Source organism: Mus caroli, unplaced genomic scaffold, assembly GCF_978045245.1.
Source record: "Mus caroli unplaced genomic scaffold, Mus_caroli_1 scaffold_3, whole genome shotgun sequence".
Taxonomy (NCBI): Eukaryota; Metazoa; Chordata; class Mammalia; order Rodentia; family Muridae; genus Mus; species Mus caroli.
This window is the reverse complement of record NW_028227258.1, coordinates 15,278,532-15,301,774: the sequence shown is the minus strand read 5'-3', so window position 1 is coordinate 15,301,774 and position 23,243 is coordinate 15,278,532. Positions and strand designations below refer to the sequence as shown.

The 23,243-nt window shown below is 39.2% G+C and overlaps 1 protein-coding gene across 5 annotated transcripts in view; it reads right to left on the bottom strand.

Annotated features, from left to right (window-relative positions):
- Positions 1 to 1,221: 1,221 nt before the first annotated feature.
- Sh3glb1 (SH3 domain containing GRB2 like, endophilin B1) overlaps positions 1,222 to 23,243 on the bottom strand; it is a 36,610-nt gene continuing 14,588 nt past the window's right edge. Inside the window, exons 4-12 of one of the 5 annotated variants that reach the window (XM_085835458.1) lie at positions 22,459 to 22,592; positions 21,277 to 21,369; positions 18,016 to 18,102; positions 16,105 to 16,128; positions 13,591 to 13,680; positions 13,064 to 13,164; positions 8,054 to 8,282; positions 7,610 to 7,684; positions 1,224 to 1,477 (exon numbers count right to left, since the gene is read on the bottom strand). In XM_085835458.1, coding sequence (XP_085691584.1) covers positions 1,475 to 1,477; positions 7,610 to 7,684; positions 8,054 to 8,282; positions 13,064 to 13,164; positions 13,591 to 13,680; positions 16,105 to 16,128; positions 18,016 to 18,102; positions 21,277 to 21,369; positions 22,459 to 22,592 — 836 coding nt within the window. In that variant the 3' untranslated portion in view covers positions 1,224 to 1,474. Of the gene's footprint in view, positions 1,478 to 3,187; positions 7,685 to 8,053; positions 8,283 to 13,063; positions 13,165 to 13,590; positions 13,681 to 16,104; positions 16,129 to 18,015; positions 18,103 to 21,276; positions 21,370 to 22,458; positions 22,593 to 23,243 lie in introns of those variants that run through there. The other 4 variants (XM_085835460.1, XM_085835457.1, XM_085835459.1 and 1 more) reach the window with 4 other exon arrangements.

The window sequence follows — 23,243 nt, the reverse complement described above, 5'->3', positions numbered from 1 at the left end:
GCCACCACTAGAACTGTGCATACTGTTCCGGTGAGTAGGTGTGGTTTAGTTTTGTTATTATTAAAACTTGAAAAACTTGGGCTTTTCTCAAGTCTGTTGGGAAACAAGAGCGTGAAAGATGTTTGTGATCTGATTTCTAATATTTTCCTTTTATCAGTGAGGAATCCTAGGGCCTATGAGCTTACGTGAATAATTTGCCGTATGAACCACATATTTAATTTCTGCGGGACTTGCTGTGTAGTGCTCTCTAAAAGAATGGGCTATGAGAAAGTGTTCTAAACTCACCATCATTTTAGTATCCTGCATGTAACATGTTTATATCCAAACACCCTGTGTTGAAGGTAAATTCATTTAGTTTTCCAGGGTTCCACTATGAAATGAAATTTGTTAGGAAGGTTCATGGGGTACAGGTAGTCCTGTTATGCACGTATAATGAGATTTCTTTAGAACACACCATGCCATTATGTGTGCTTTGAGCAATTCCAAGCTAACCTGATCACGTTTCCGAGCTATGATTTAGCACTTTGAAGCTCAAACTCTCCCACTTGGTTTTTCCCCATGTAGAAGCAGATCTGGACTGTTTTCTGAGCTAAGTCTCACCCCTCTTCTAATAGTTCTCTTTTTAGGAAGTGAGATGATTTTATAGACAGATCTCTGTGGTGTTTTGAATAGGACTGGCCCTTGCAGACTCATATATTTGAACACTTGCTCATGAGGGAGTGGTACTACGTGACAGGAATTAGGAGGTGCGGCCTTGTTGGAGGAAGTTTGTTACTGGGGCTGGGCTTTGGGGTTTCAGATGCTCAAGCCAGGCCCAGTGTTTCTTTTCCTACTGCCTGCCAATCGCAATGTAGAATTCTCACCATGTCTACTTGTGTGCTGCCATGTTTAACCAGAACAAAAATGGACTAAACTTCTGAATGTAAGCTAGCTCCAATTAAATGCTTTCCTTCATAAGAGCTGCCTTGGTCATGGTGTATCTTCACAGCAATAGAACACTGAGATCATCTCAATGACTTAATTTTTTTTTGTAAATACTGCCATTATATCTATGGTGAGAGCATTGGGATGTGTGCTTCCTATGCTCATCAGAAATCTTAACCCCAAGCTTTTGGCTGTCAAATTGGCAGTTATGAAAGGGGCATATAGAATTTTCCTTGTGAATGGTCCATTTCAGCACTTTAGAGATGCTAATAGTGTTACTTAGAAATGATTAACATATATTTATGATGTGCAAGTTGCATGAATTCTTTTAATTTGCACAACTGTGGCCCACCAGGTTCTACACACATCATCTTCCCTGAGGGTTTGTAAAACCCATGCTGCTGTACTCCACCTCTGGATTTCCTGATTCTGCGGGGATCAGAGAGTTTGTATTTCTAAGACATTCTCCAGTGGTGCACTGCTGGCCAGGGAGCTGTCTCAGAACGACCGCATGCTTCACACCAGCGAGGCCGGGCCGTCAGTCTGCATATTACTTGTGAAAACAAACAAACAAACAAACAGGAATTAAGGTCATATAATTTGCCTCAGACATAGGTGGTAATAATGTTAGGTTTAAAAAAATTTCTTGATTCTATAGTCTATATAGTATTCCAAAGTCTATAGTCTTACTTTCTGTGCTGAGTGGTTTTAGCACCAACCTATTCTGTCTAGACAGAATAGCAGTAGTGCTATGTTGTAGCAATAGCCATTGGGATGGATCCTAGTAATAAGGCTGGTCTCTATGACTCCCAGTGTTAGGTTCCAAATATATTAAAAAGTGGATGTTGTGATATGGTCCTAATCAAAGCCAGAGTGCAGGGGAGAATAATATACTCCCAAGAGAAACTCCCTTATGCAGATAGGAATGGACAAGGGCAGTGTCTTTCCAAAGGATGTGGGACAAAGGGAACCCTGATGACATGGCTGCAGTGTCCACTTAGGACATTTATCTTTTTATTGATGTTTACTTTTGAGAGTGTCTTAATTACATTTCTCCTCTCCCTTTCCTTCCCCCAAACCTCCCATAAACCCCTTCCTGCTTTTCTTCATTCATATCCTCTTTTTAATCAATTGTTGATGCAGTGTATATGTGATATATATATATATATATATATATATATATATATATATATATATATATATATATATATATATGTGTGTGTGTGTGTGTGTGCATGCGTGCGTGCGTGCATTGGTATATACACACACACACACACACAAGCACATCTATATATCCCCAAGTATAACATGTTGTAGAGTGTCACTTGTATGTTTTCAGGGCTGACCATTGGGCAGGGAACAACCCATTAGTGTGCTCCTTCCTGAGGCCCACCTCTCCCTCCCCCTGCTTTATTTACTTGCTTCTAGTTCTTTCTCTAGGGTTTAGGCCTCGTGGGCTTTCCCCAGTTTGGCATGTCTGTCATATTGGTCCTATTGGTGACCATATGGGCTGTCATATTGGTGAGACTTTGCGACACAGCTTCTGATGTTACTGTGAGACACAGTCTCACAGCAGATTTCCCGATCCTCTGGCTCTTGTGGCCTTTCTGCTTGTTCCTCTGCAAGGTTCCCTGAGCTTTAGGAGAGGGAGTGTTTCATAGATGTGTCATGGCATTTTTCTTTCCTAGCCATGCTGGTGAAGGTGCTCTCCTGGGAGAATCAGGTTTGTGTGTGTAAAATTTAAGAGCTTCTGTACTTAGGAATTGTGGGAGCCCTTGGTGCTCGGGCCTCCTTCAGTCTTAGGCAGTAATGAACAGGCAGTGGGGTGGTATGCAGCAGGTATGAAGGGATAGGTTAGGGCTCAGTAGGCAGTGTGCGGGCCAGGGCTCTGTCACTGTGAGATTGCTAAGGCAGGCGACTCTGACTAGTGTGTGTTCTTGTATGGGAGAAAGAATGAAGGAGGTGTCACAATGACTGTGTGGAGCTCAATTTCCGCCAACAACATCCACTATCACCATCTTCCACACCCACTCCGTACAATGCCAGGAGGATCAGCTCTACCAACTTTCAGCCCACTCCTCAGCTTCACTGCCAGTGGCCACAGAGAAACTTGAGGTTGTCAGGGAAGGACTGAGATGGATGGAGCAGCGTCCCCACTGGCAGGTGGAGGGGAAGACTGTTCATCTGTGGACCTAGGCACATGGAAGCCATGTAGCATAGCACTTGAGGAAAGAGTTAGGAACACAAGGAGCTAGCAGCGCAGTGTTCTTCAAAGCCGTTTATTAGTGAAAAACTGGAAACCTAAAAATTCAACAGTAGTTTAACAAAATGTGGCACATATGAGGAAATATCATGCATCCATTAAAAAAGATGTAGACACACATGACACAGCAAGATAGGCATGGGACTGTTGAGTGAAAAAGTTACAAAACAGCATGTACAATTTGATCCCGTTAAAAAGATCTGTAAGTGTGCAGAGAGCCTGGAGGCCACCTTAGTCATAGCACTTCTCTGATAGTGGCACTGTAGGCCATGCTTTATTTTTAACCTCTAAAATTTTTCTTTTTGTCAGCATATTATGACTTGTATTAATAAAAAAGCATTAACAATTCTTAAAAAGTCTACTGTTGTCGGAGTTAGATTACAGCTTAGGGACTGAGGTACAGAGGTGTGCAGACATTAGTCTAATACTGCTTCACTGGTTTGGCAGGGTGTCTTGAAGCTAAACCCCAGTTCAAAGGCACTGTATGGAAGTATGATGGTTAGAGCTCACTTTCTTTAGAGCTGTGATTCTCAGCCTGTGTAACGCTGTGGCCCTCTAATACAGTTCCTCATGTTGTGGTGACCCCGACCCATGACATTCTTTTCCTTGTTCCTTCATAACTGTAATTTCGCTCCTGTTACAAATCATAATGTAAACAAATATCTGTGTTTTCTGATGACCTTAGCTGAGCCCTGTGAAAGGGCCATGCAACACAGGTGAGAACCACTGCGGTAGAGGTGGGTCCACATTCCCAGGATCCTGTCACCCAGGTCCTGCTGTTCTACGCAGTCCTCTCCTCACTGACACTGACTGTATCCTTCTACCTTCGGACCCACTTTTTAGACTGGTCTGAAAGGACCTCAGCCAGTGAGGGTGGCGGTAAGGCTAACAGAGGCAAGGGGAAATGTTCAAGTGTTGTCAAATCGTAGGTGCCTGAGGGTGAATGGCCAGTTCTGTTGGCTCTGCAGTGGTTCTCACAACTGACTACTGCAGGATCATGCAAATGGCTTACTGTACAACTGTGGGGCCCTGCTTCCAGAATTTGGCTCAGTAGGTTTTGTGGGGGAAGACACAGGTATTAGCATTTTTTCCCTTTTACCCAACAAGTATTTATTGAGCATATAAGAGCCAAGCTGTGTGCTAAGAGTAATTTCTGATTAACAGAATTATACTCTCTATCTTAGAAAGGCTACATTCTAAAGTGACAGTTACATGCTAAATAAATAAATTATAAAAATAACAACATAATTACAATTAATAGTTAGAACACAGTAAAGAAAGTAAAATTAGGTGTTTGTCTTAAAACATTTAAAAAGCAGTCACAGGGAAGATTAATGCTACTAATCCACAGGCCCATGTAGACAAAAGTATAAATAAGGTACAATATTTGAAAACAGCAATTAGCATGTTCAACAAGTTCGCAGCAATGCTGATACTGCTGGTTTAAAGTCTTGTGCGAACTCCCCTTACGTCATAGTTTTATGATGTGACAGGGAGGGAAGCACACGGAAGCAGAAGGCGTGAAGCATATGTGGCTGTGAGCCGTGCTCCCCTCCACAGCTCTTCACTCTGGCTAGTTCATTGCAAAGTTTCAGGTGCTGGGACTGTGTGACAAAGCAGTCCTCTGTGAGAGCTCTCTGCATAAACAAGTCTGTGCCATCCTCTCTCCTCCCTGCTGCTACTTCACCTCAGAACCATCCTTCCTAACTAACACTAGCTTCCTTTTGCTCCTGCTATGAAGGATGGGCTGTGGCAATCTGGGGATGCTGGCTTAGGCCTTATTTTCCTTGTTCCATCGGAGTGAGGTACATTCTCATTTTAGGAACCTCATCTCCTGCAACATGAATTTTTTTTGATTAGCACCATGAAAAAAATGTTTTAACTATAACCTTGTGGGTCAGATTACTTTAAGGACAAAGGTAGTTAAAATCCACTTCTTTTTCAGTTTGTAGAGGGCCTATAAACATCTCGTTTATTATTTCATGAATATATGCACCCTCAACTCATAACTGTGCTATTGAATTATGCTCAGGCGCCAAGAGTTTATTTAAATAACTTGGAATCACACCATGAATTAAGAGGTTTTCTAAGAGTTTTCTTCTATGCTACACAATTTCCTTGGGCCTTTACCTGAGCAAAAACTAAACTCATAACTTTAAGTCAAAACCAAACTTAAAGAAAACTCCCAACCAAACAATAAAGCTCATGAAAACAAAAAAATGAAAACAAAAAAACCAGGCCTAAAGATTACGTTGGATCGATAATAGGCAAAGGTACAAGGAAAGAGCCTTTGCTCCTCTTAACACTACAGCCTGGATCCTCTTGTATCTAAGTGCATCTTCAGTAACCAACGCTCCTGCTGGAAGCACAAGGTCCTGCTACAGAGCTTACACAGAGGAGTGTGTGGGGGCGGGGTGAGTAGGCTCTGCTCGGGTTTAAGGTAGGTGGAGAATGGGCTTCAGGGAGCAAGCACAGCACAGAGGTCAGACATGTTCCTCACTGCCCATGTGTCAGGGACTGAAAAGGACATCTGGGCTTACAGCATATATGTACTATATGCCAGGTCTTTGCCTAAAAGCACAAAACACAAAGTAATACTTGTGGAATAGTCTCCTGCTAGGTAACATACTTATCCCCATTTTACTGATAAAAAATGGCAGCTCTAAATCTGAGTTGAACTCCAGGGAGCCCAGTCTGTGAGGATACAAACCAGAGCCAATTCAGTCCATATTTATGTTTTCTCCTGCACTGATCTATTTCCCATAAACTTAATTCGCTGAACTGAAGCTGCTGTTTAAAGTCACCCAAATTTTTATAGTCCCTCAAAACCTAATTTTGGACAAATATAACAGATGGCGCTTTAGGCTATAAAACTTCCTTTCTGAGGAAGAAAAAGAACAACAAACTTCATTCACTTGATTCCCTAGACCACTAGCATCTCAAATTGTTTCTGGAGTTCCTCAAGTATGTAACTCAAGTGTAAGTCAGAGTCTTACAGAACTAGAAAACTGCAGAGGAATTTTTCTGACTGCAGAGAAAGGCGTTTTTAATGCTGGGACCAAGAACCAAGTTTTCCATGTTTACCAAGCTCTTAACACAAATGGATGTTTTAAAGTGCTATTTAAATAGTACTTTCGGGCTCAAAAGTTTACAATACAAGACTCTCTGAGTAAGCGAACGGCACCTTTGTACTCCACTGCTAAGGTACTCTGGACAATTTTATGTTCTGTTGGTTCTAGGCCCAAAACAAGGCTTTCCTTCTACCTGGGATTCTACTTCTGACTTCTCAGACCCAAACCAGGTAATTCCTAAACACAACACTTTTATTTCTTCCATCACAATATCAATCCTGTTAGAGATATACTTGGTTGATCAACAAAGTACCTGGTCCTCAATAAATGTCTTTTGAATGGATGGATGAATGATGAATGAGTGAGACATGAAGACCTAACCAAAGAATTCCTCAATTGGCAATTTACAGCAACGTTTGCTGATGGATAGCATGGTCCTCACAGCAATTCTCTAGTTCCAAATGTGTCATTAGCAACCTCCAGAGAGCGCGCCACATAACCAAAGATCCTGCTGAAGACAGACTGTATCTACTGCATGACTTGGCCTATAATGAAGGCTGTCACACTAATCTGTATTTTATACACAATCTTGTTCAACAACAAATCTTTACTGTAGTGTAGTATCTTCTCAATGGATGCAATTCTGATTGGTCATCAAATTTTGGCAACTGAATAATCTGAAGATGATTCTTAGTGAATGAATTTGTCCCCAGTGTTCTGCAATCTTAACAAAATTATGAAATAAGGTAATACTTTTCAAGACTCAGGTTTAAAAGAAACTATCCAGTAGTGTATTAAACATAAATAAACCAAACCCAACCCAAACCAAGCAAAACTCCAAAGCCAAGAGACCCCAGTAAGGCCTAGTATTTAAGTCATCTGATTCCTATTGGGCAGCAAGGTAAAAAGGAATTTTTACTTTATTCTTTGGCTATTGTCTCTAATAAATGAGTCACTGGTATCATGCACAATAAATTTATTTTGCATAAAAGAAAAAGCTTCCTGTTAATGAAAAATTCAGTAGAAAAGAATCCTTTTGTTTTTAAGTTGGGGCTCAAAAGTAGAAGTTGCTTGTTAGTAAACCTCAGTAGGAAGAGAATTGTTTAAGAAAACGCTCTTGTCATGAAATCGCTAACATAGATTCTGTAATGAAGGATTAACCATGCAGTTTTATTGGCAGAATGGCCAGTTTCTGATGGCTTATAATTTTTCTTTTTCAGTCTCTTAGGACATTAACATTGGAAGATATTTAAACCTGCTTTAGAGTTATTTATATAAATATGGTGTTGTGATGGGTAACCTCTCATGGTCTCCCTATTTAATTGAGAAGTTCTAAGTAGGTAATTGGCACCTTGCCCTTTTGATTTCCTCTCTCTCCCATTAGCCAGTCGGAGTCCATTCCAACGACACTGAACACAGTGATTACCTACAAAATATAATATTTCCAATTATTAACTATATTAACATAGGCATATAGCAAATATCAGATTTACATTAAATGTTTAAATTATTCACTAAAGACTTAAAATATCCATTTAGCTTAAAAATTATGGATTTTATCAGTGGCAGTTCTATATATAAATAAAATATATGTGTAAACATTTAAAACATTATTTCTATTAATCTAATATATAAAATAAAAAATTTAAATTGTCAATATTAACAACTGAAATTCATGAAACATTCATTAATAAACGCTTTCCAAGTTACAGTGAGAAATTTACATTTTTCACTAATATTAGACTAGGTATGCTTGTCTAGGATCTGATTTTCTTCCTGGACAGATATCACTCACCTCATCTGCCAGGAGTGACAGTTCAGTGCTATTGGCAGCATCATAATCATAGAGGACCCTGGCCTTCCTGTTGCTGCTGGATTCTTTAAGGTCATTGAGGTTAGAAGGGCAGGTGATTACAAGGCTACCCGTTGAAGCCTGGGCAGAAGGACCAATTGCATTTGACAAAGCATATGGCACTGGTGTCCCAGAGGTCTGATTGTTGTTAGAAAGATAATTGGATGGAAAACTGTTGGGAAAAAAAGAAAAATAAATAAATAAAAAAAGAAACCTTACTTATCTCTCTTCCAGTGATTAAAGTTCCTCACTTTCACCACTTGGTGTCACCAGTTACCAACTTCCTCATTAGAAAGATGTCCTTTAGTGAGGAAGTATATGGTCCGTCGCTTTTCTCTTCCCTCGAAGGCAGTACTCAAATACTTCAAAGCTGTCTGTCTCTCCCTACTGACTTAAATTTAAAGAACATTTTGGCTAACATTCCTCTCTGGGGTATATATGTGTGGATGTTTATTCTTAAGTATATACACACCACACACACACACACACATACACACACACACACACTCTATTAATCTCTTTTCTTCTCTGTGAATTGTTAAAACAAAGAAAAGCTAAATAGTAGGTACTATTGTAAAAGTGAAGTTTTCTTATTTATTTATTTTGGGAAATATTTGGTTGCCTGAGCTTTGTCATAAAGCCAATATATCCCATTTCCTATCAGCCAAGTAACAGGTAGGTACTGTCTAACATGCTCAGCATGGCTGCTTTAACAATAACCAGTGTTATAATGACTTTATGGGACACAGAGACCTAGAGAAAATGCATTCAATTTACTTTATTATGATTGATAGCTGTGATGAGATATAAAACTCAATAGGAGAATATAGCAAATTTTACAAGGTATGGTAATTTTTCTATTAATTTTAAAGGAAAAATTAAAGCCCTACAATAAAGAAGTGACATAGTGTAGAGTCTCCAAAGGGTTAAAGCTGCTTGTGCGGTCCACTCCCTACTGAAGCAGCAGCCTGTGTGTGCAAGCAGATGCTCTTCGACAGAGTCACATACCCTGCCCATACTTATGCTTTAATCAAGCTGGTCATGAAAACATGTGAGGCCTTTTATCTGTTAAGCAGTACAAAATTCATGCCTCGGAAAAATAACATTGTCCTTAAATTTTTTTTCTATTTATTTTACATTATGTGCATGAATGTTTTACCTGCATGTATGTATGTGCACTACACATTCCTGTTGGATCCCCTGGACCTGAGGTTACAGATGGATGTGAGCTACCATATGGGTGCTGGGAATAGAATTCAGGTCTGCTCAAGAGCAAGTTCTCTTAACTATTGAGCCATCTATATAGCCTGACAAAATTTTCCTTATGACCACTGTCCTGCCTAGAACCAGTCAGCCACTAGCAACATACCCTGCATGACTCATGTTTCTGTCTGACCCTGCTCCTCTGTCTGACTGCAGAGGTCAACAGTGCAGGGACCGACCCTATGTTCCCCATTTCCACCCTTCCCTAACCAACTCTCTAGACCTTCACATCAGTCACCTATATATTGTCCCATCTTTTGTTGCAAACATCTGAAGATGTTTCATTGCTAAAATATACTTCCCGACTAAGTGGAATGATACTATATATAATTCTTGGTGATTTTAATAGCCATGCAAGACAATTTTTCCAAAACTTTAGCCTCTTATATTCATGAACTTCTGTGTTGATTCCCACCAGGTCCCAGCTGCTGCCTATTCTCAGCCTCCCTCCCATCTAGACTTACTAATCTCAGGAAATGCAAGGTGAAGAAGCATAGTTTCCACTGGCTTCATTATTGCATTTCCTCTAATAATTCTACTTACGCAGCCTGCCAGTACCAGGCTAGCCTTCCTTTGTGTCCAGAGTAAGTTACGGTAACCACGCCATGCCTGCACACTCTCACATCACTACATTCACTTGGCAAATTCTCCCCAACACACGGGCTCAGTACTAGTGCAGCCACTGTGTCGGAAGAAAAAGAAAAACCTCTGTTGCTCTGTCTTACATTTGTGAGTAAAACCCCTTAAACTGGTCTACAATGCTGCCTGGCATTGTACATTAGAGGTCTAGGAAACTCACGTGTTTTCCCGGTGACCATTTTATAGCCTCTCATTTACCTTCAAAATGCCAGCCATTCTTCCCAAAGCCTTGCACCCAGATGACAGACTCACTCCTTTTTAATGAAGAGGACTAAGAACAGAGAGAGGAGTGGTGCCTAGCCTCCTACGGTTGATGGGCTGCCTGTATTTTGCGGCTGATCCTGTTCTAGGTACAGAACTGTGTCTTGAGGAGATGAGTCTCGTAACCCCTCCCTCTGTCCAATTCAACTATGTGCTCTCAATCTAGGCCGTCATTCTTCTCTACCTGGGAAGCCACTGTTAGCTCTGGATTTAAAGGAACAAACCTGCAGACTCTCTTCCCTTTGGCTGTGCTTTACAAAGAGCTACCTGGAGCCTTTGCTCAGTCTGTCACAGTTCCTCTGCCAGCCTCTCAGATAACAAACGCCGCCACTGCTGTCCTGCCAGCTGCTCTTGCTGATTCAACTCTCTGTGCCATGATTATGACTCTAGCACTCTCTCTAGCTTGCCACCTTACCACAGAGCCCAGACTTACGAAATCTTTATTTTTAAAAAAGTGCTGAAAAGTTAAAGCCTTTTAATTACCAAAAAATAATTTTAAAAAAAATCACTACCCTTGTGCCTGGTACTTGTTTCCTTATGAAAAGCTTCCTATGAACTCACAGTGCCCATTCTGTGTGGTGGTGAAGATGGCCAAGTCTATGAAACACGCAGGACGGGTCTGGGGAGTGTTTGGGTACAACTTTAGCCCTTACAGAAGTGACAAGAGTTACTCAGCTGCTCCTATCAACAACGCTATCACAACATGCCTCTTTTCTCTAGGAATAGATTTGGGCTGGCTAGTGCAGTCTGGATGCTTTGTTATTTGTTAAGGTCTGCATAGTAAAACCTAAAGGAAGAAGTAACTAACTAGCTAAAAGGTTCATTATGTTGCCAGGCTGGCCCTGCCTGGGTCTCACTACAAGTCTGCAGGCATAGGCCCTTACATCCCACCCTCTCTTGGAAGAAACTAGAGGGGTAACATTCCCTCTGCTCCTGTCACAGTCATACAATCCTTTGAAGGTAGAGACGGACTTTCTTCTCTAGGACAGCACTGGTTCTACTCTGTAAGGTGCTTGCAGAGTACAGCGATGCGGCTGGGTTTCCATGGCCGTGTGCCCAGGACAGCATAGCTTAAGTATGAATGAGTAACAAGTACAACCCGTCTGCTCCACTCGCAGAGTCTCAGGGCAAGTGGGAGGAAGTGTTTAGGTTTCTCGGGCTTAACCTGTTCTGCATTCAGACACGAATACTATTACTAAAACACCAAGTATGTAGAAATGTAAACCAGGCAGGTCTACTAGAACACTAATTTGTTAGTTTTCTGCCAGTTTATTTTAAAGATCCAAACTTAGCTTTGTGATGTTGCCTAACTTTAGAGTGGGCCTAAATCTGAAGGGTAACTGTGCAGGATCAACACTCCAGTGACTCTTGTTAAACTGCAAGTTCTGCTGTCTTTCCTTCACATGTCACTGCTCCTGCTCAATGGTTCTGTAAGTACCTGACTCTTTACTACAGTTTACTTTTATGGCCATTCATGCTGCGACCCAGTCCACACCTCTAGCCGCATTCCTTATCCACTAAACCACTGCTCTCACTAGAATGAAAGTATTGTCCATTACCCAAACTTCCTTGCTGCTTCTCTCATCTCTCCTGTATCCTGTCTGCCTGTAACATTTATCCTTGCCTTGTTCATCTACATGACTCTCACTAAAATAACTCCAGCTGGGAAACTCATCTAGAGTCAGCTGGGCCATAATTAGATGTCCTCACTGCACCCCGCTCCTTCTACCATTTTACGTGGCTGGTCTATCCATGGCTGATACTCTTAGATCCTACATACATTGTTAAAATGTCACCTTACATATAAGCTTCCCCAAGGCAAGTACCCTGGCTTGTTTGCTGATGTAAGCCCAGAATACATTTGCAACCTAAGGCAGGGATTCTATACATATTTGATAGTTAAATGATTCAGTTATGTGCTGTATCTATCATTTTGCTTTAAAGTATATTATCATACTCAAAATAGTTATGTAAGGGACATGAGGTCTTTGGACTACATGAATTAACTTACCTTTAAGAATAAAGTGTTAATGTAGCCATATCTATCTTCCTCAACGAGCAGCAGAAGTATTCAGTAGTAAGAGAGAAGTTAAGCCGCAATATCTTTTTCAGGTAACATCTTTTTCTGCTAGAAATGCTAAAGATGTTACCTCACAAGTCTGATAATAACAAAAAGGCAACTGTATGCAAGCTAACAGAATCTTTAACTGTTCTAGAAAATTTCATTCCTGCTGTTGGATTATACATAAAAAACTTAAATATTTAAAATTAAATTTCATTTATTTTCTGTGGTATGTGTGTATGTGCCATAGTGGGCATGTGGTGGGCATGTGGTGGGCATGTAGAGGTCATAGGATACCTTTCAGGAGTTCTCTCCTTTTCCAAGTGGGTCCTGGGAATTGAACTCAGGTCATTAGGCTTGGTAGCAAGAGCCTTTATACACTGAGCCATGTCACCAGCCCCCACATATAAAAAAATGTGACCGTCTTTCATCAGGACTTAAACAGATGCTGTCTTTTGTTCTTGTTGTTAGTGAGCAGAGTAGAGTTTAGTACAACAGGTGCCATGCTTGCTTCATTCAGTCCTCTTCCCGCTGCCCTCCCTCCTGACCCCGCTGGCTGGCCTGGGAAGTGGACTCTCTTGCTTCGCTTCCCAGCTTGGTGTTGCAGTAACAGATCCATGCTGCGGTGCCTCATTCCTCAGGTCGCCATGCTTGTGCGCCCACCCAGTGCTCACCCACTGAGCCTATCCCCCCTTTATCATGACTTTCCTATATAAAGGGGATACTACCTTCCCAGTTGTTTCTGTAGGTCTAACATATACTGGTAACACTGTGCATAGTAAGTCATCTGGGCTTCTACAAAGTCATTCAGACAGCGGAGATGATGGGCCTGCAATGGAAAAGTTACGGTCAGTTCTCAGAAGTTCAAGTGGTACAAGCCAAGGGGAACAAAGGCTAACACTGTCACAAGGGAGAATCAGCTGTGCTAACCTACTGTAAAGCTTATTAATGGGAGTACTCCTATCAGACTTACTAAGATGAATTACTGGTGAACAATATGTTGACAAACTTTGTTTAGCCAATAGGAACCAGCAGGAAAATTTATGCAATGTGCAAAACGTGTGGTGAGATGTGAGAGAAAATGAACACATTTCTTCAGATCCTTGTAAACTCTCTTCAGCTTTCCTTGAGAGATAAGTGCCATAGGAAGCTCTCGCCTGCACATGCTCCTCCTTAGCTGCCTGGGTGTTGTCTCAGCGTTTTTTTGTTTTTTTTTTTTTTTTTTTTTTTTTTGTGGCAATGACGTAACACTCACGTGTGTACTGCTGATTCCCTCCAGCAGGAGTCGGGTAATCTCTGCCTGACGATCAAATTCACTTTGAGTTATTCTCAATTCCTGTTCAGACTGAAATTAGAACATACTGTTAGGCTCTCAATAGAAGACTCAGTCCACTTTACATATACCAAAATGAAAAAAAGAAAAGAAAGAAATTCCCAATATACTCCAAATTAGAGTCTGATGATACAGCAACTCTTTCGTGTATGTCTTAACTGGTTTTGAGTTTCTAGACCTACCTGTGTCACCAAACACAACTGACACAACCGACCCCTTATCAGCACTCGACCCACGCCAAAGCATAAGCTGGAGACATTATGATTGTCAAGATATCTTTGTACCTTTTCTAGTATTTTGCGGAATTGATTATTTTTCAAAATCATAAGAGTACCACGTTTTATAAGTATAAAGCAGCATTATGTTTAAAACTCCAAATTATTACTGTGTGCTTTTCTTTGGCACTTTAACAGTAGTCCTCAAGTTCAAATAGAAGGTTAAAGAGTAAAGCCACAGGCTTCCCACCTCTGTGTTTCGTTACTTAACACTTGTTACTAGGCCAGGCTCTTGGCTTCCTTCATGGGATTCTTGGTCCTATACCCTAACTTTCTTTTACGATTTCTCCCTAAGTTATGCATAATAGGGTTCAGTCATTAGCATCATTAAGATTGGAGTTTTTCTACCAGTTAGAGTTGGTCTTGAGTGCACCCTTTTCTCTTCAAAGGAAAAAGGAAGCGCTCTAACATCCTGATCTACGTGATATAAATACCCTCTCTGGGGCTTCTCTCCAGTTACCAAGATGAAGTCGCTGACTTTGGAAATGAGAAGTAGGCGCACTACTGATTTCTGTTTAGTGCTGGAACAAAACAGTTCACAGAGAAAGCAACAATATCTAAATATCCTAAACACTGACATTACAGATCTCCAAAGTGGTTAGAAGTAGCTCAAAGGAAAGTGAGGAGAAAAAAATAAATCTCCAGAGCTTAATCCACAGTTGGAAATGACTGCAGATTCTACCATAAATAACCAATCACACGCACACAATCAACACCATTCCCACACGTCATAAGGAAAGGTCAGACCGTCTCCTTCCATAACCGACTTTACCTTGGCGATCCTTGTAACCGAAGTGGCCCATGAACCACTTAACAATTGAGTACAGGATCAGTTGCTCTAGGATCCTACCCTAGACCCTAACCCTAACCCTTCTGCTTTCTCTCTCTCTGCTTCCTATGACAGATGGAAATGTGACCAGCTGGCTTCCTGCTCCTGTTGCCATGTCATGTCTTCCCTGCTATGACAGACTCTCCCTCTAGAACCACAAGCCAATGTTAACTTTCTACTTCACGTTGCTTTTGGCCATGGTATTTTTATCTTGCTTTTATGGTTCAGCTTATATTCTCTCACACATTGCTCTGCCTTCTTTTCATGTCAGAAGTTCAAAAACAATGAGGAGCCAGGGTGGACCACAGTTATTGTATTGACAAACCACACAGTCAATAGTTCTAGAAACAATGCCTGGAACACACTGTAGAGTCTGCAGTTTTATACATGATACCAGTTAAGGCTTATCAAGCTATCTAAGGGTCTGAGGTCACAGTTCCCACGTGTCCTCATCGCTAACACCCTCGTTTGGAATGCAGACTTTGGTAGGCCTGCAAGTAAATGGGGGGAGCCCATGACAAATGTCTGAAGACCCCAATAACATTCCAAGTCAATCTACACTACTATCATTTTCTTCTTTAAATTATTGAGTTATAACTTGATTTCCCAGCCGAGAGAAAGTAAAAGACAGTAACAGAGGCAGGACAGCTGACCACAGGCAGAAGGACAGCTGGCCACAGGCAGAGGGACAGCTGACCACAGGCAGAGGGACAGCTGACCACAGACAGAAGGACAGGTGACCACAGGCAGAGAGACACTTTTACAAGCAGCAGTATTACACTAAAGGGAAGGATGAAAATTAAAAGACCCAATTGTCACATAGTATAATGATGGCTATCTGTAGTTATGAAGTTAACTATAAATAAAATATTTGCTATGCTGTATATTATACAGCCTTAAACTACTCGTTTTATGGCTATTCCTACAAAAGTGACAGAAAAATTCAGTTTGGTGCTCAAGAGACCACCTTTAGTTTCCTTGAACCCAGGTCTCTGAAGACAAGGGGCCACAATATTTATTATCTTTACATTTAAGATATCATTGAAAAATAACTGTCAATAAATAACTCAAGTTCTTCACCTGTCTTCTAGGAAGGCACTGTATGAATAGCACTTGCTTAGCTCTTGTCTAGGACTCCTCATGTTGGCCTAATTCTAGTGCTGTACGGAACTGCTGTTAGTAACACACTCGATAATTCCGTAATTCCCACGTTTGTAACACAGGTCACAGTGATGAGTGGCTCCAGGCTGGTGCTCATCTGCTCATCTAGTGTTTATTAACTCAATGACAATGACATTTGGTTCCTGATCCAGGTGTTTAAGGTTTACTTACTTTTGTCACTTCCTCTGCCCAAATCTAGCCAGCATTAAAATTAGAGAGAAATATACAGCATGAAATAAAGTTGGAATTGAACATTTCCTACGACTTCGTACAGAAAAATGTGCTTTAATTTAAATGGCATATTCTCTCCCTTACAAACTTAACACAGTAGTAATCTAAATCAGTATAGCTGAGTATATCATCAAGTCTGCCTTCTATATGTATCAACACTACCAACTTAACAATCATATAACTACAAATAAGAAAAACAGCTTCCTCAAATGGAGAAATCTGACCTATCATAGAGAACCTACAGTCTCGTGCAAAATGAAAGGTCGGAACTATATGATTTCTAACTTCTCTTTGAGGAATAAATTCTAAAATTTTAGGAAGTAAAAAATAAATCAAGGATATATGGACACTGAATACTGATACAATGATATTTTGGGAGAAACAAGCATTTTGAAATAATAATACATTTAAGATTGCCAGTTAAATATCTTATTGTAAATAGATGAGAAACAGCTGTAATACAAATGCTTTTAATAAATTGAACAAAGTCTTGCTAATTGTTTAGGTATTTTTACCACGGACAAAAGGAAACCTATGATTTACATAAAATTAAAAAAATGACTGGAATAGTCTCACCCTTCTCTGTTACCTACAGATAAGACAATGGAAATAAATAAATAAATGCATTCTCTTGCTATCTAAAGAAAACTATAATTTTGCCAGGACTTCAAAAATTAATAGGTAGAAACAACAGTACCAAAACATCAGGTTTTTTTTTCCTGCTTTTAGCTCAGTGCTAAAAGACTAAAAGTTATCAATCAATGATCCATTAATTATTAAGTAAGTAGACTATTGATTTCTTGCCACTTTTAGTGGGAATAATTTATTTAGAATATAATTTCAAATTTTTTTGTGTCTATAGTATATGTACTCATTTGTGTGTGCAGGCGTGTATGTGTGCGTATGTGTATATGTGTGTTGGTACAGAGATGTAGAGGGCAGAGATTGACTACAGAGAGTGACTTCCTTGATGCTCTTCGCCTTATTCTTGGGTTAGGTCTGTCACTGAAGCTGGAGCTTAGCCCCCTGCTCCGGGGATCCTCGGCTCCTACCTCTGCCCCGCCTCCAGGGTGGAGGTTACTGATATGAACTGCAATGCCTGCCTCTTATGTAGGTGCTGGGGCATCCAACCCCAGTTCCTGTTCTGAGCACTGTTCTGGCTGAGACATGTATCCAGCCGCAAGGACTACCAATTGCTATAAACCAACATGAACCAACTGTGTCTATATTCACACAATTTTACTTCATTGCAGTAAACAAAACTCAGTATCTCAAAAATTTTTTTCAATTTGAGCTCAATTTGTATGAATGTTAACTATTATAAACAATTTTCATTATCTTATTCCAGGCTATCACCATTCTGAAACTTTAAGTGAGTTATTAGCACTGGATATGGAATAGGCCTGGCCACTGGAATTTGTGTCATCCAGGAATGTCAGAAACAATAATTCTATGTTGAATTTCAATAGTAATACAGTAAATAATGAAGTTACTAAGCAAAACCAAAAACCAAAAGACAAAAACCCCCAAAGTCACTTTGTATACTTTCACGTTTTTTAAGTAATGTAAATTGTGTTAATTTTCATCACTAAAAGTAATTGTGAAATTTCAGCCTAAATTAACACTAAATGAACATCTAAGACTAGATGAAAAAGTGCATTATAAATGCATGGTTTTAAAATCTGTGTTTGGCAATAAATTTGGCTGTTATAATGTGCTAGCTGTTCTTCTGACTGGCATTTTCAATTGCCTAGACACAATCAATGCTTGACTTCAGCTATTTAGACATGCAGCTAGTAGCAAGAGAAGGCATTTTATGTAAGATGTAGAAAACACAGTAGGCCAACAAACCTTCAGCCATTTTACATGCAGGAAGTTGAGCATGTAAGAGAAATTTACCATAATGTTATCTCCTTCAGGGCGGGCGGAGTTTAGTTGCTTAAGTGCATAGGTGAGAGACAAAGAACACGTTATAGCCATGAACACACTGCAAGGGTCACTGCTGCACAAGAAAGCACACACTCGGCAGCCACTGTACGCTTATGCTCTTTATTTACAAAGAAACAAAGCACATTTGCTTTTCTAAATAGTTCATGCAATAGTGCCTACCCAGAGATACAGAACTTTCAAAACAAAACCCAGTTGATACTTAATTTCTAATCAGACTCATTTATGGGAAACATACGCTTTAAAAATTACAAATTAACACTATTAAATTTTCATCTATGAAAGCCTACTTTATACCAACACATTTCCTGTTTAAAGCTCATTTCTGTTCTGTGAACTTTTGGCGTTTGTGACCATTTTCTCAGCCATGTGGCTCTAGCTTATACACATGGCAGATAAGCAGTGCCTGTGTTTCTAATAAGCTTTAAATGCGAACGTGTATAGGTGAAGTTAAGGTTAATGACAGTGCGCTAACCTACTGAGTTACGGCCTAAAGATTTAGATCGCTGTGGATATACTTAAGTCACAGACAGAATTTATGCTATGGAAATTACCTGAAGGGGAACTTCCTCATAGATTCCTTTAAATGCTAAAAACACTAAAACCAATTCTTTCTTCTCATTAAACAAAAGTGCTTTTAAAACATAATATTATTATTAAGTTACCAAATAGAGGTGCCTCATGATTTAAACACACTAATTCACTTTTCTCCGCACTTCTCTGACATGATTGTTTATTGGTATTTTTGTTTTGTTTTTAAACAGTTCTCACTCACCCCACACTGGCCTCAAGTTCAGAAGGCAGCTGAGGTACTCTCTCAAGTGCTAGGATTACAGGCCTACCTATGTCTGCTTTTCTTTATTTCATTATTATTTATTTATTTAGTGGTGCTGGGAACATAATCAGGGCAAGTATTCTATGGCTGACCACGCTCTCGGTAGAGTCTTACTGTATCAACAGTTTTTTCATATTCACTGTGAGACTTTTATTCTCACTATGCTGGTACATTTTTGAGAAATGCTTCTGGTATCGTTTTATCATTTTTCAGTACACAAACCTAAACAGAAGTTACTCAATGCTGGAGACAGGTAGATTACATCTGGCTTTTTTGTTTTGTTTTGTTTTTTTTACTAATATAGCTAAGGCTAATCTACTAATTGAGGGTAGCAGAAATTTTGTAGTATTAATTAAAGTAGAATACATTTAACAAAATTAGCATTCAATACAAACAGAATTTAAAAAGCAAAACCAGGAAAACAGTAAATAAAATATTTTAGAAAGTAGTGACGAACCTCCCTTCCAACCTTCCTAGTCCAGGAGTGGGAGTCACAAAATAACCCACGTTTAAAAAAGCAGGGAAACTCCTCAACAATATCTAGGCTAACAAGTGCTCTCTTTACTTGCTAGCTAAAAACCAAGAACTATAGCAGAAAACAAAAACAAAAGGCAAAACTAAAGTTGCATTGGTTTCTACTCTTTCCTTCAGCAACAGAACGGGGCCAGAACCAATTTCAGCAAACGTAGCATGCCTCACGGCTTCGTGCAGGAATCAGCCAAGAGCACTTTTCCTTCAAATTTATGGCAATGTCTGAAGAAGAATGAGTTAACTAGGGAAAAAGACCCACAAATTTTGTCCCGACTAATATTTTCATGATTTGCTATAGATAAATTTTTATGTAATGCCGTATTTCTAGAAACATTAAAATAAATCAAATTGCTGGGCTATACCGCCTGTATCATCTTGTAATTCTGAACACGAATTTTCATGGCTGTAGTAACTGCCAACAACTCTCCCAGAACTATTTTTTTTTTCAGGAGGTATCTATTATACTTAGCTCCTATCCTAAGAGCAGTGCTACAGTACTGTAGCATAATCAGAGGACAGTCACCGTGAGATCTGGGCTTCCTGGCACTTGGCTATGTTAAAAGCCGACCAGCCTCGTGCTTGTTAAGTAAATGTTCCCACTGCAGCCTGGCAACACTATTCTTATGCCACAGTCATCAGGTTTTTTTTCTACTCCCCTTATTAAGGGAATAATGATTCTTGTTAAGATTTTCCTAATTATAAAGTTAGAATCTCAAAAGTCAGTCCATGCTAACTTATCTGTCATAACAACTAGAAACCAATAAATTAATGTAGGGTCTCTTCTTGGAGTCTCCTGCATTCATTTGTAAAATATTAATTTTACAGATGGTTTGTTTAATGGAAATCACACTGTGGTGATGATGTTGTAATAAACTGAGAAGTGAAAATGAAAGTGAATTGCTGTTGTCTCAGAGCTAGCCCTGCCCAGCACTCCTAATACAAAGTATACATTTCAACCTTCCTTTCTCCAAAGGAGACGCTAGGACTTCCCTGGCAGTGAGGTTATATGTTTACTATACAGTGACTGTGCTTGTGGTGGCCAGTCCTGATATCACGCCTCTTAACCACACATCCCTATGCTCAAGTTAAAATGTTAGCTTCTTCTAACAAACGCACATTTGTTTGTATTATACTATTTTTCAAACTGTTATGTCCTGATTTAAATAATGTACATGATAGAATAAACATAGAAAGTATTTCAATAAAAGTTATAGCTAAAAGCAATGAACTATCATATTTAATATACAATTAAAAACCCCTATTTTTAAAGCTGGTTTTCTAAAAATACTTCCAAACTTATTTCTCCATACGGGTTTCTTCCTTTTCAAAAGAGCCACCTGGGAGGCCATGCTAACACTGTCCAACCTTTTTGGAACTGTTCTTGTTGACGGTTCCTTTAGTTACACATGGAAAGAAAATTTATTTACTTTTTAAGCCATAGGCAAATATTTTCAAACTTGATTCATTTTCACCTTAATTAAAATCTTTTTCCATTCCTATTACATCTATCTCCTTTTTAAAAAAGCATATTAGTCATGCACACTAAGAATAAAGTACAAAGGAGCCTTAGGAGACACCTCCCCCCATGGTGGTGATTAATGCCTCTTGATGACTATTTTGTATTGGCTTGGATGTGTTTAGTTCTGACCAATGTGTTTCATAATAGAAATATGGCCTGCTTGCCACACTGTTCTGTAATCTGTATTTTGCATGGTGTAGCAGTAAAATACTTCCCAATTTTTGAAGTTCCTGAGCTGAAACCGTTGTCCATTAGACACAAATAGACAGACACTACTTACTGAACTTTTAGTTTCTGCAGCTTTTGCCTTTTTTAGTCTTGTTTTTGCAGCATCCAAATCCAGTCTCTTATTCTGTAATAGTTTTCTTTCTTTCTATAAATAATCAAAAAGAATAAAGTAAAGCCAAGGACACTAAAATCTGTAAGGCCATCTATACATTGGGCCAGTTGTTCTTAATATGTCACACCACTAAATGTAACTCAACTACTACAAAACAGAATTTCAAATTTACCGACTGAATAATAAACAGTATATTGTTGTTAATAGCAATTCAAGTTTCTACACAATACTTTATAATAACTGTAATAGAGTCCTTTTTCTTCATTTTTATATTCCATATATCAGATTTCATCCTACTGACATATTATTATTATTTTTTTCTTTTTTTAAAAATTTTATTTATTTATTTTTTTTAATTAGGTAATTTCCTCAATTACATTTCCAATATTATTATTTTTAATGGAGGGACTGAACCCAATTTTATCATGCTAGGCAAACACTCTATGACTTAGCCATATTCTGAGCTTAAGCTAGTATTTTTTTTTAGTAATTTCAATTTAAGTAAAGCCCAGACTACTTATGTTCACAGAAGTAAAACATGGTAAGTATACTGAAATGTCCTGTAGTATGCAATATGCAGTATGTACGCAAATTTAGGGTTGTATGTATAACAATGGGTAGCACTGAGGAAGTCTTAGGGAAAAACAGTCACCAAGAGCTTCTATTCTCTGTCAGTAATGAGACAAGCTTTCTGGACTAACAGACTAAGTTTATAAAGAAAGTGACAACATAAATGTTTATGCTTCAGCAATGAATAGCATTTCAAAAACAATACACTTCTTGGAAGGAATATACAGCTCAAGTATAGAACAGAAATACAATTTACGATATTTAGGTCTCTAGCTAGTTTACGTGAACATGCGTGTATACTATAGCAATGTTTTATTTTCATAATTATTCCAGGAACTTCTCCATAGATTTAAGTGTAGGGCTAAAGACTGGGGATTATGTTACTAAAAGCTTTTTCTGGAAGTTTAGTTTGGATTCTGGTGGATGTGTACCTATTTAGAATATTTAAGCATTTGAATCTGTAACATTTACCATAACTAAGAGGGTGGAGTATTCATCAAAGACAAAGCAGAAGTCTAAATCTTGCAACAAATGGATCATTTTCTTACTTACTGCGATTGTTTTATAATCCCCTTCTATAAAGTTTCTTAAAGGAGTGAGGAAATTTAAGGCTGATGTTTGAATCAGCTCTCGGTCAGCTGTTCCAATTCGCTTCTGTGTTTCTCCACATTTAATAAGGGCATTTCCTTCAAAGAAACAAAAAATTGTATTTTTTTAATAGTTTAATAATATCAGAAAATTAATATAATTTACCTGCTTGATCAGCTTAAAAAAGTGCACCGTCAGCCTGTTTATGACAGCAGAACCAAACATTATTTGAAAGGTACACTCATTTAAAAGTAAATTTAAGGTAAATTATATAAACGAAAAGGACAGAGATGAACTAAGTGCCTATCCTATCATATGCTAATTATAATCTCTGCCAATGAGATTAAAGAGGACGGGTACATGGAGACACAAAGCTGGCCTGGGGAGCTACAAGCCCAGTACAAGCACAGTCTTTTACTAGGTGGATCAAGTCACAGTCTGTCCTGTTCCTACATCTGTATACACCTCAAATTCCCTAAGACTTACACCTTGAGAAAAGTCCATACTGCGGTGCCAGGGGGTCTGGTGGTGTTGGAAAACGGGGACACAGTCTAACTCTCAGTAGCCCCATTCACTAGGCTTGTGTTCATGGGCAATCAGCACCCATGGACCTGTGTTTTTTGTTTTTGTTGGTCCAGAACAAGGGTTTCTTTCTACCTTTTTGAAGTTACTAGACTGTCTCATGGCTCAAAGGAAACCCTATACCTCAAACCAGGAAAGACATTTAAAATTCACTCATATTTGTTATC